The sequence below is a fragment of the Puma concolor genome, chromosome C1, assembly GCF_028749965.1.
Source record: "Puma concolor isolate L17-30 chromosome C1, mPumCon1.1.hap2, whole genome shotgun sequence".
NCBI lineage: Eukaryota > Metazoa > Chordata > Mammalia > Carnivora > Felidae > Puma > Puma concolor.
This window is the reverse complement of record NC_141674.1, coordinates 88,435,294-88,448,524: the sequence shown is the minus strand read 5'-3', so window position 1 is coordinate 88,448,524 and position 13,231 is coordinate 88,435,294. Positions and strand designations below refer to the sequence as shown.

Genomic DNA, 13,231 nt, shown 5'->3' with positions numbered 1-13,231 from the left:
CTAAATATATGTGTATCTATATATACTGATTACATTCATGTTTGTTTCTTGACAGGGGGACATCCAGCAGCTGTTGATCATAGGTGACCCTAAAGCAGCATATGACTACTGTGAGCATTACAGTCCAGACTGTGACTCTTCAGTACCCCAGGCCGCTCAGGCTCAGGAACCTCAGGTTGATGAGGTGAGGACCATGAGATCAGGGCTCATTTTCTCCTTTCAGCGGTACAGACATAGTCTTGCAGTTTTGAGGCTTATCGTTATTATTCAGTTTTAATTAAACCTATACTTTCTATTTAATAGTGTTTTAATAGTTCTAGGAAGAAGTGACTTAAGGAAGATTTTTGGTATTTTTTTCCTCTTAAGTACTCTGTTTCTTAAACTTCTTAAAAATAGAGATTCCTTACTTAAATGCTATATATATGAGCATATTTCATTTTGGGAGAGGTGAGAAAAAGGTAGTTCTCTAAAAGCTATATTTCTGCCCTTGGCATTTAAATAATTAACACACAGCCTCAAGATAAGGGTGACAATTCTTCTGGTGTACTTGCCTTTGGCAATTCGCACAGATGAGGAAGTGACATTAGAGCTATCTTAAAGTTTCAGGCTCTGTTGAATACTTAGAGAGATTTTTTTTTTTCCTATTTCTTATAGGGCTAGGCTACATTGATATGTACGTTTTCTTTTTCTTCTACAGAATTTGACATAAAGAACAATGAAATGAAAAGCAGTAGGATCTAATTGTAGCTAAAAATATTCATATACCTTCATTCATATTATGTCACTGTATTTGAAATTCAGGTGTGAAACCTTTTTTTCCAGGCTATTTTTGCAAGAAAATTTACTGTAATGAAATTTGACCCTATTCTCTTCCAGGCCAAAAAAAAAAAATAGGCATAGCAATTTTATCAAAATCGAATACCCCCAAAAAACAAAAATATAGTACAACACATCCTTATCTAGATTTTTTGGTAAAATCCTTTGGTGTGGGTCTTCTGGAAATTAAAAAAAACAAGCAAGCTGGAAGGAAGTTACTCTTTAGCTGGCAGCAAAACAACTTAGATTCTTTTTTCTCAAGGTGGGGAGTGTTACATTTTAGAAGTGGGGGTTGGAAGTTTGAAAACATCAAGGCTGTCTTTATGTTTGAAAATAGCTCAAATGGCATTCTTCTTTCTAAATATACTAATTGGTGCCACCTTTTGAGTTTTACTCTTTTAAAAGAGGTTAGGATCTTATCTTTTAATTTATTGGTATGTTTGTATGTAAATTCAATTGGGATTTTACCACTTAAATGCTTGAAATATCTTTTTTGACATCACTTTTCTTTTTGAAGTATGACAGTAAATTCTGTTGCAATGATCTTTTCCATGACTTAATATGGATGTTTTTCTTAAAACAGGATAAAGGCTTAAGAAGCTGACAGAAAACAAATATGAGAGAGAAAAGAGAAATTACTTGGGTAGTTGTTTGCTTGTTTCACAGTTCACCAGTGGTTCATTCTTCTTATTCCTTCATGATTTATTTAAATAATTTTTTTTTTGTGAATTCCAAAAGGATAGGTTAAATACCATCAGGTTTAGTGCTTTTATATCTTAGAGATTATGTGTTAAATCAGTATTGAAATTTAAAACATTTATACATGTTGTACCTGTTCGATATTGATGAGATTTATTTTGCTCCTATTTTAAGAAAGATAAGTTTGTTCCTTTTAGCAACAGACATGGCTCTGATTTTTGGAAGAATGAAGGTATGCTTTCTTAATATATCACCTTGAGGTGTTTTATTACTATATGTTAATGCTATCATGCCAGTTAAACAGTTATTTTAAAGCAAAATAATTCTTATCCATTTTTTTCTTAAGTTCATTTAAAAGTGAATTTGCTCTTTTCTACTTTGAGTTATTGATAACATATATTTAACATTCGTTAAGAAGTTCAACTTGTTTTTACTAGAAGAGCGTGTAGGGAAAAACAATGTATTGCTATAACAAAAAACTGCATGAAAATCTGGTTGGGTGATGCAAAAATATATAGCATTTCTTACCGCTTTCTATATTGAGTGTGTTACAGTAAAAGTTTTTTTGAAGAATCAGCTGTCACATTTTTTTCCAATTCTAAATTACATTGATACTTCTATAGTAAGATAACCATCCTATGTTATACACTTATTAAATAAACTAGTTAACCAAATTAGTAACCAGTTCTTATAATAATAATTTTGAACTATAGCCATTAATATGTCATTATGTTTCAAATATGCATTTTAATAATTGATCTACAGATGTTATTCCAGTACAGCATAGTAAGCAATGCTATTTACCAGTGAACAAAGAAAATAAAGTGCAATACAGAGCATCAACCATTCATGTTGCACTTTATATTGCTTAATTTTCCATTAACAAATTTGTAACAATGCATATTCAATAATCTATTTGGATTAATAGGTATGTCAGTTTCTTTTATAAATTAACTCGTGCTTTTTCCAACTTGTAATTGTGTTTACCTCATACCCTCTTAATAACATCTTCTAAATCATTCTTAGGATTCAATTGTGTATGTGTTTGGCACATCATCATCATAGAGTGAAATGCATAACAGAGATAGATTTAAATAGAGCCAAAATATCATCAAACTTTAATTCTATTTGAACGTACACAATACCATTTACGTAGAAAAGTAACTGATATTAAAATTATGATGTTTGGGGATTTTCTCAAGTAAGAGTATCCTATTATCTTTACAAGAAATTAAATGTGAAATCTATATATGGTTATTAATTTATTATGCAAACTATAGTAACTTATACATAGTAGGCAATTGACATTCTTTTTTTAAAAGGATGAAGAAGGAAAATAAAGCAAAGGAAAGAGAGTATTTTATAGACAAATTTAAAAACCAGTGTACTTCCCCAAATATATTACCCTAATATTTTTTGCACTTAATATTTATCATATATTCTAGTTCTCATAGATATTTAGTGATGCCACTATTTTTCTAACAAGTCAAATAAGAACAGATTATGACATTTCTAGAAGACTTCCTTCTCACTACAATTTATGCTAGGCTACTAACATATCCAAGCTGAAATCAAAATCATTCCATCAATGCATGTCTTTTTGCATGTATTCATCTAATTTATTACAACTAGTTCTCTCTGTTTTCAAGATTTTTAAAATTCCATGGTAAGGAAAGGCGGCCATCTCCAAACATAGGTTATAAAGCTTCATGTATACTAGCAAAGTGCTAAATACACTCAATACTATGACTAAGGAGATGCTGTTTAGAAAAAGAAATAAGAACTGGAGTGATTCTTTACAATGACTCCTGAAAGACTCTAAGAAAAAGATATGCTTTAGTGCCTAAGGAGGTGAGAATATTATTTCCTCCATTCTTCCAGAGTCACAACTAGTCTGGTTAATCTTCATTTGGAAAGAGTTTAAAAAGAGGAGAGGCTTATGGGGGTTAGAAAATGTTTCCTCCTACAAGAAAAAGAACAACGACATGAAGTTAATGTACATTAGTATATTTTTGAATACCATGCTTCATTTGAGATCCATTAAACCATGGACTTTAAAAATCAGCCCTTTATGTCTTTGTTTATTGTCTTATGTTTTTAAAATTAATTATAGATGCACACAATTTTGAAAAGTCTGCTTAATTTTAAAACTCTACGGCATAAAATAGACTATCAAATCTTTTGTTTTTGGTGTTTTACTTCCAGCTGGCAGCTAGTGGTTGTATAAATTTCTTATTTCTTATTTCAACATGAGTGATCATAACCACAGAAAAGTTATTCACTATACAATATTCAGTCACCATTTATGTCTTTTTAATATGTATCTAAATCCAGTATTTATTTTATTTACTTAATGATGTTAATAATGTTTACATTAACTTTCCTAGAAGTAATTGGCCTTTATCTTGATTGCAGAGGCAATTAAGAAACAAATGCTCAGTGTTATATATGTGCATTTTTCTATTTACCAAATTCTGTACAAATTCAGTTAGAATAAAGCTCTTGTTGAAGTTCTTCAAATGGATGTTCATTGATAATGAAGCTATCACTGAATAGATAAAATTATGAATCCGTTTCAGTTCATCTAATCAAATTAGAGTGGTTACAGTCATAGAGAACACTAAAGACATGTCTGTTCAAATTTCATTATGACCTTCAGCTGAACCATTTGAAAAGTTTACTCTAGTGAGGCTCATCTAGGGCCAGATGTATAATGATGCCAGGAGATCAGTTTTGGACATGTCTCATTATATGTCTGTGAAATTTGCACTCATTTGCATTGCGATAGTTAATAGAGCTAATTAGAAGGCACAGTGATCACAACTTTCTAAAAGACATATGGTTAACAGTTACTTTTCTGGCAGATTAAAAAGGATTTTCTGGCAATTTTGAAATGCCAAGATTCCAGTTGGGATATAATTGGAATTTTATCAAATATAATACTAAGGGAAACCCAAATAGGTTGCCTTTAGCTTGTATATATTAGGAACACAGCTTGTTGAGTTTACTGCTTAATGTTTTTGTATGTATTACTTAGTGTATTTACAGTTATTTTGCTTAAAGCCAATGATTAATATATGTTTCACAATAACTATATTCTTGTTTATAAATTAAAGTTTTGATAGAGACATTTGACTGTGAAGGTGAACACATTATTTTCCTTATTTAGTATATATGACTGTCTTGTACATCCCTCTATTAAGAAACATACCTCTCTCTCCAACTAAATTGCTTTAATACAGAGGAATCTAGTGTAAAATATCATTTTCCAATTTGAGTTTAGTTTAAGTAGTTTACAATGTCTGAGTGCTATGCTTTTTTGATAGAGGGAAAAAAAAAGCAGGATTTTTAAAAAGTGAATAATATGTTAGTTAGAAACAGATCTTACTGTGAATCTTTTAATGTGTTGCTAGTATTCTGTGTTCATTTTGATCTTAAGTCTATGGCAAATTAGAGATTTCTGAACAAATTTTAGATTTTATTTTTCATTATTTTAGTGTTCGGTTTAGACTTACCTTATGTTCCTTGCATTTCCTTTTCCTCCTCTCCACTCTCTGACTTCCAATTTAAATATCCTTTCATACTTGGAAAGACTATTCTCCATATTTAATATTTTAAGCATGTAGTGTAATGAAAAAAAAAAGTACCCATTGGAAATACACTAAAAGTCTTTTAGAGGAGCCTTGTGTATCAATTTTTACAAATAAAAATAAACAAGAACATTTAACAACTGTGATCAAGTATATAACTGCTGTGTTCAAAATAAGTCATTGGCTACAAATTTTGAATATTAATTAAGTTTGGATTAATATTCACAATTTTTAGTTTCCTCACAATCCTAACCACTGTTCCGCTTAGAAAATCGGCTTTGTTTCTCTTATGTTATTATACTCTGTACACTGACAGTATAATACTTCTTGTAATATAAAATAACATTTAAATACTTGCCTCTTAACCTTTACCCTACGTAAAAGTTAAGATGATTACCACTTTGTTATTAGTATTACCTGCAACTAACAAAATCGCCTGATATTTTTTCCTTTGCGAGGTAGTATGCACCTGAGGATATTCTGGAATATGACTATGAGTATGGGGAAGCAGAGTATAAAGAGGCTGAATTTGTAACAGAGACACCCACTGTAGCTGAGGAGACAATAGCACAAACTGAGGTAAAAACAAAGTAGCACCTGTGTATATGGTGTCCTAGTGTTTGTCATTCCGTGGTTTCTTATGTCCGCTGTTCCTCAAACTCATTGTAAGCCTTTCATCCACCTGATTTCTGTGACCCAATAACTGTGATTCTTATTTGACAGTAGCTGCCCCGAAGGAATGATGCTCATTTGGCTTTGCTTGTCCTTCCTTTCATCCATGCCCTGCATTTCCCTTTTCACTGTATTTATGTTTTCCATTCCATCTTTCACCACGTTTTACAGAAAAAGAAATCCAATTTCAAAAAGAAGACGAGGACAGTGGCCACTAACTCAAAGGAAAAGTCCAAAAAGTTTACACCCCCTAAATCTGAAAAATTTGCATCCAAGAAGAAGAAAAGTTATCCAGCAACAGCAAAAGCCAAAGTAGGGGTAAAGGTAGCAAAGAAAAAGCAATCAAGATCTCTCCTAGATAAGCTGGAAGATCTCTGATGATGAGTCATTGTCCTAACCCAACTAGATAAATCCTCATTTGGCTAATACGATAACCCAGTTAAATCATGTTTTTCCTAAATTGGGTATTACTTTACATTCTTAGAATTGTTTTTCTTTTGAATTTACCACTAGGCAAATATTGTTGATGATTTTCAAGAATACAACTATGGAACAGAGGAAAGTTACCAGACAGAAACTCCTAGGCATGTATCTGGAACAAATGAGGTAAGCTCATTGACACTATTAAATCACAGCCCAGATTTTTTAAGTGTGTAATATTTCTAAATATACTTCACTCTGGAAGAATATAACTTGTGAGAAGTTCCATCTTTTTATTCCTTTATTGAGGTAAGAGAAACAATAGCATTGGCTCACTGTTACTAAATTAGTCCATTCAGGTTTACATGACTCTTTGCTTCATGCAGACACAAATTGATTAAACTGGATTGGCTGCTATCATTCTCTTCATTGCTCCTGGGATTGAGCAAGCTTCTCAACATGTTGTGATGAAGGGTATTCACAACATGATTTTTCTGTGAGGAGGAGACTCCTCTAAAGAGAGAATTGTATCATGAAATGATACAATTAGAATTCATTTCATCTGACCAATAATCATGCATTTTTATGACAGAGAACTTCTTTTTTTAATAGTATTTATTTTTTTAAGTGTATTTATTTATTTTGAGAGAGAGAGAGAGCACAAACAGGGAATGAATGGACAGAGAGAGAGAGAGGGAGAGAGAGAATCCCAAGTAGGCTCTACACTGTCAGCACAGAGCAAGATGCAGGGCTTGATCTCACAAACCGTGAGATCATGACCCGAGCTGAAATCCAGAGTTGGATGCTTACCTGACTAAGCCACCCAGGTACCCCGACAGCAAACTTCTTGAGAAAATTTAATCTTAGTGGATTTTAATAGCTATGTACATTTTCATACTTGTTAGAAGAATGATGTTAATTATTATTAAACACACTATTAAAATAATGTGTCTTAACCTTTTCATTCTTTTCTATGAAAATGTTTAAGCACATACAGGTGTAAAGGTAGCAATCTTCATATTATGCATATATTATTTCATATTATCCATACGTTCATAATATTCATATTATCCATAATATATTTATATTATTACTCATATTATTAACATATTATTCATAATGTATTCATATTGTGCGTACATTCATAATATTTCATATTATGATATATTCGTATCCTGAGAAAATGAGTGTACAATTCAGTTTAAATTTGTGAAACACCTGTCATACTGGGTATGAAGAACACCTGAATAATTTAGCTGTGAGAAGATTTATATAACATTTGTGTCAGTGAAGCAAATAAACGCAGTAGTGCATGACATACAAACACATACTTCAGAAAAATAACATTTTAGGGGGAGAACAGATTTTAAGTTTCATCTGGTCCAAATTTATCGTTTTTCAGAAATGGATATCTTGATTCAAGATGCCTATTTATCTAACCAAATTTAACTAGCTTTTTAGTTCAGAGCTATGAACATAGCAACATTCAGTTTTTGGATAACATGCCTTCTCTATTATCCTCTTTGGCTAAGAATACAAAAATATTGTGGTTACTAAATATTTTATTTTGGTTAACAGTTGCTAAATTAATCATTTAGCTGCATTTTTATTCAGCTATTTTATTTTTATTCATGATTTTGTGTACTACTACTTATTTATTCAATGCTATTTTGTCATCTAGATTCACTATGTCTTGGAAATCAAGTAACTTAAAAAATCCAAAAATTAGCAAGATAAATTATTTCATTTGAACCTCATCAAGATCATTATATGGCTAAAAATTGCATAATAAATATGATTCAGATTTATGCTATTAATAAAGAATTACTTATGTGAAAAAGATAATTATACTAGGTCTATTTTTCTGTCTCTGAGGGAGTTTTATTGATATAAAATTCCCTTGTAAGTGCATATTTATTCTCTACCCTTTATGAGATTGTGCAGTGATATATTCTATTTCATTTCTTGAATTTCGAGACCTATAAGTTATATTTTATTTGCTTTAAAGAACTTTTTGGTGATATAATACTTCCTTATATACTACTCTAAAAATTGCTATGACAAGTCTCAATATTGACATTAATATTTTATTTTTGTGATTGAGAGTCAAATTTACATGGTTTTTCTGGTAATAGTTATATTTCCTAATGATGATCTGTGAGATTTGAAAATTAAGTGAAGTTTTAACTGTGCATATTTCATTATTCAAATCTTAAACCATGAAGTAAATATAAAATTGACTAACAATTTTTTTAATGGAGCTAGCAAATACACATGTTGAGTCCATGTGAATATTTGCAGTTTATTGGGAAAAGTACTTTGAAAGCAATATTTCCTTGTACATACCAACGTACAAAAATATTGCTTTCAATGATACTGAAAGGCTATCTTTTTCAGCCTTCAGGCTTGCTTTAGTAGCTTTTAAATTGCTTCTCGTCACATTCCATCAAACTGTAATTGCAAATGCTTACCTTGCTTTACTAACAGTAAACTTCATGTTCTTCAACTCTTTGCAACTTAAATTAATAGCCAAATCCAGTTGAAGAAGTATTTACTGAAGAATATCTAACTGGAGAGGATTATGATTCCCAGAGGAAAAATTCCGAGGATACACTATATGAAAACAAAGGAATAGACGGCAGGGACTCTGACCTTCTGGTAGATGGAGATTTAGGCGAATATGATTTTTATGAATATAAAGAATATGAAGATAAACCAACAAGCCCCACTAATGAAGAATTTGGTCCAGGTGTTCCAGCAGAAACAGATATCACAGAAACAAGCGTAAGTCAGTATTACGCTCTGTGTCATTCTATGTCTTATTTTTGGAGTATTTTCACATTTATCTTGATGTCTTTTCAGGTTTAAAATACAAGTTGTGTTTTTATGTAAATTATGGATATTTATCACTACTAGGACACCTTGATAGATTCTTCCACATGGGAATCTACAGCAGTTGTATTTCTGCCTCCACTACCAGAGTCTTCATTTGAAAGTATAATCGTGAATAGAATTGTATCCAAATTGTATTATCATTGATAAGATTAAAATAGTCATTATTATTTGGGATAGTAAGTCTAATTTCTGAATTTTAGACTATTTTAATTTTTAATGTTTAAAAATATTTTCTGGTGATGTTCAGTAGAGGTACCATATTTATTATTATTATTTTTTTACCTTTGACCCCCTTCACCCATTTCTTCCACCCCTCACCTCCCACCTTTATTTTGTTAAATTCAGGTTGATGATACTTGCTGCTTAGTGCCTTGGAATGATAATTGAGGTCTACAGATGTCTTTAACTTTCTATAATATGTCTTTAAGAAACAATTGTTTAATCTCATTCAAGATTTGTATTAATGTTTATCATGCTTTCCTTTTTATATTTTCAGTATCTAAACTTTTAATAGGTTTCTATTTTTAAAACACGTTTTAATAGGTTGTTTTTAAATGCACTTAGATGATTAAATTTTCTTTAAAAAAAAAAAACAAAAAAACCTTAAGTGGTCTTATTTACTTAAAGACAGGCTGCTTGAATTTTTCACTCAACAGATAAATGGCCACGGTGCATATGGAGAAAAAGGACAGAAAGGAGAACCAGCAGTAGTTGAACCTGTAAGTACTGTTGTGAATACATTGTAAAGGTTGGTAACAATGATTTAATTTATATTATGAGCCATCATCACCTTAAATTATTATATGTTTATATAAATTAGTATATAAATTATTACATATATTATATATGTTTATAATATATAGCATATATATTATAAAAACTCTGATGTCCAAATATTTAAAATTTGCCACAAAGAAGTGTTAGTAAGGTCATTTCTAGCAAGTAACACTTCAATCAGCCAAAAAATATAGATACATGAATTTTGGAATTTGAAAGTAACTGAAATTGTCTAGTCTAATTCTCTCATTTTACTCAACGAAGGAAACTGAGACCTAGAGAGTTTAAATAACTTTGCTGAGGTTCAAATGTTGGTGGTTGAGATATAACTAGACATTAGCTTTTCTAACTTCCTTCAATTTCTTTAACTTGGCATTATCAGAAATATATTATTTGACGTAGATACTTGTTTCATATCCAGATAACATCATGTAACAAATATGAAAATATTCTTTTTAAAGTCCACTTCCCGTTCTTCCATTGAAGAAAAGGTGTAGTTCACTCCAAAAGTGATTTTAAAATTCATATTAATGTTCTCACTACTCAAGATATTGGTAAAAGGCAATCCTACTGGAAAGCAATTTTACTATTGTTGTCCCTAATCAGCAACTCAGGAAAACTGTTACATTAGAACTAAAGAAAATATGCTTAACTGTTTGCCTCAAGATCATGAAAATCCATTTCAGAAATTGCAAGGACATACACATTGAAATACTGGGTAGAGGGAAAGTTAAAAGGTTAAAAAGATATGGCTCTAAGGAGATCAGTGGCTATCTACTGTATTACTCCAAAATCTGATAAATCATGCCATATATTCATCAAAGAATTTTCAAATATTTTTCAGAATGAATTTGCCCTTATTACAAAAAATTACAATCATGTTTTTAAGTGATAAAATAATTTCTGGAAGTACAATCATAAACATTGTGGAATGAGTTTTTTTATCCTGAGATAGTATTCTATTCTCTTATCTATTTAGGAGTTTATCTCATGTTTATGCCCGATTCTTTTGCTTGGACTTTTTTCCCTTTTCCCTGAATGAAAGTGCTTAGATGCCACCTAACTTCCATTCTGTCATTCAAACAGTAAATAGTTATTAAATCCCGGCTTTGTGTCAGGCATTATTCTGGGTGCCAGGGAGAACTTGGTCAAATGTCTTTGTTTTGTCCTTCTTGGGAGAACTTAGCATATTTTCCTTTTAGTGTTACTTTTCTGAATATTTATTCCTTTTCTAATTAGTTCACAGATTCTCTGAGGACAAGGGCTATGTTTTCTATCATTTTAAATTCCCTCTCTTCCCCATAGAAAACTGTTTACAATTGATTTTATATGGTAGAAATAGAGAATTTACTTTTTAAAATGCAATGATGCACTTTGTTAGAGCTGCTTAGACGAGAGGTTACAGGTTACATTTCCCTAGAAATGAATCTCTATCTTGTTTTATTATAGGGTATGCTTATTGAAGGACCACCAGGGCCTGCAGGACCTGCGGTATGTAAATGTGTTGAGATTATTTTCATCTTGATTTTTTAAATAATCAGATATAACATTTCTATTACATTATTGAATTTATATATTTTATACTAATTTGAGTATTGAATTATAGAGGCAAACATTTTTTCAGGGGGCCTGATGGCCTTAAATTGCTTTCTGATTTGGCTATCCAAATGTTATTCTTTTGAGAGCAGTGGAATTAAATTTTGTTTAATTTCTTTTGGAGGGGGCTTCAATATCTCTGCATCCTCTAACCTCATTTTCAACTTTCTATCTGGAAGTTATGATAGTGAAAAAAAATTCTTGTTTCCATTAAAGAGGTAAAGATATATCTCAATAGATGGAGTTGAGAATTCTAAGTAGACAGTAGCAGCCTTATCTGTACTTCCAAATGGAGTGATTATCAGCTTCCATTGTCACTTCCTAGGAAGGCTCATGTTGCTCAGTGTGTCTTTATTCTCAGATAGTTGTACTGATCTGACAGAAATCTCTATCTTTTGTGGAATTAAATTCTTGTCATCTGAAATGAATATGTTATACTGATGCCTTTAAATACTTTTTATCCAGAAAATGTAAAAATGCCTTCAGGCTAAATGATTTCTACATTTCAACTTTGTTATCACATTTTTGAGGTCTAATTGTCTGAATGTACCATTTGTTCATTAAGAACTGGGAACCAACTTCTACTTCAGTGACTTTGTATTGGTGTGTTCTCCTTTCCTGTATTTCCTTGGAATATTTACCTGTACCCTGAGAGCAGCTTCATAGAGGAAGAGTTAAGCTAGCTACAGAGTGGTTCCTATGTATTGTCTTTTTATAGGAAGATAAATAGGGAAATTGATTGGAAGACCAGTGTATATTTATGAAATATAAAATGAGCTTTTCTTGGATTTTGGTAGGATGAATTTGCCTGAATGATAATGAGATCAGGAATCTGACTCAGATCACGGTTTGTTTCTCTATAGGGTCTTATGGGTCCCCCAGGTCTACAAGGCCCCACTGGACCCCCTGGTGACCCTGGAGAGAGGGTAAGTAAAGGGACTCTTTATAACAAAAGAATATAACATAAATGAAAATCATTAAAATGTATTCCACAAGTTAAACATGTTATCTTTCTCATGAGAGAGGAGGAAGTCTGTGAACTCAATGTGCAACATTTTGGTTAAATTTTCTAACTATAATTTTAGAAGTGAGGATAAAGAATGTGCACTTATCTACGTTATAATTAATAAGAAAACTTTTATTTTCAATAAATTGCAATGCTGAGATAAACCTGTTACATTAGATTCAGTTATTTAATCTGAATTGAAACCCGTTTTCCACAAACTGTGATGAGTATTTAGCTGGGTTCTGATAAACTGAGTCAATAAGCCTGAATTCTAATTTGAAGAGCATGTCCTGGATAACATGGTGGAATAGACCATTTGTGTTAAGTCTGTCCAAACTCTTCTTGTAAAGCCCCTTCCCTTTTTTTCCTCCATCCTTGAATAGCCAATAACTTCGTGCATGATTAAAATCCTGTGAAAGTAGGGAAATGAAAAACAACCCTTTCTAGGTATACTTACTAAAAGGAGATTAACCAAGAAAGGAGGGACAAATGCAAATTAGTTAATGTAGACTAATGTTATTAAAGGTTATTCTGTTTCTAATAAATTTGTTTTAATTTATTTATTAATTTTGCTGATTTACTTTCCTAGGGCCCCCCAGGACGTCCTGGCTTACCAGGGGCTGATGGTCTACCTGGTCCTCCTGGGACCATGTTAATGTTACCGGTATGTTTTCTTTTTTTAATGCTGTAAAGATGATTTAATATTTCATCATCTTATTGCTGAAAAGCATTGTTGAGCTGTATTACAGAGCAATTAACT

General features: G+C 31.5%; 1 protein-coding gene across 9 annotated transcripts in view; it reads left to right on the top strand.

Moving 5' to 3' along the window:
* COL11A1 (collagen type XI alpha 1 chain) overlaps positions 1-13,231 on the top strand; it is a 217,187-nt gene that overhangs the window by 79,179 nt on the left and 124,777 nt on the right. For 2 of the 9 annotated variants that reach the window (XM_086717705.1, XM_086717704.1), the window contains 9 exons: positions 56-184; positions 5,568-5,684; positions 5,949-6,101; positions 6,291-6,383; positions 8,727-8,981; positions 9,749-9,811; positions 11,319-11,360; positions 12,329-12,391; positions 13,061-13,135. In XM_086717705.1, coding sequence (XP_086573831.1) covers positions 56-184; positions 5,568-5,684; positions 5,949-6,101; positions 6,291-6,383; positions 8,727-8,981; positions 9,749-9,811; positions 11,319-11,360; positions 12,329-12,391; positions 13,061-13,135 — 990 coding nt within the window. The remainder of the gene's footprint in view (positions 1-55; positions 185-5,567; positions 5,685-5,948; positions 6,102-6,290; positions 6,384-8,726; positions 8,982-9,748; positions 9,812-11,318; positions 11,361-12,328; positions 12,392-13,060; positions 13,136-13,231) is intronic. The other 7 variants (XM_086717706.1, XM_025933656.2, XM_086717707.1 and 4 more) reach the window with 7 other exon arrangements.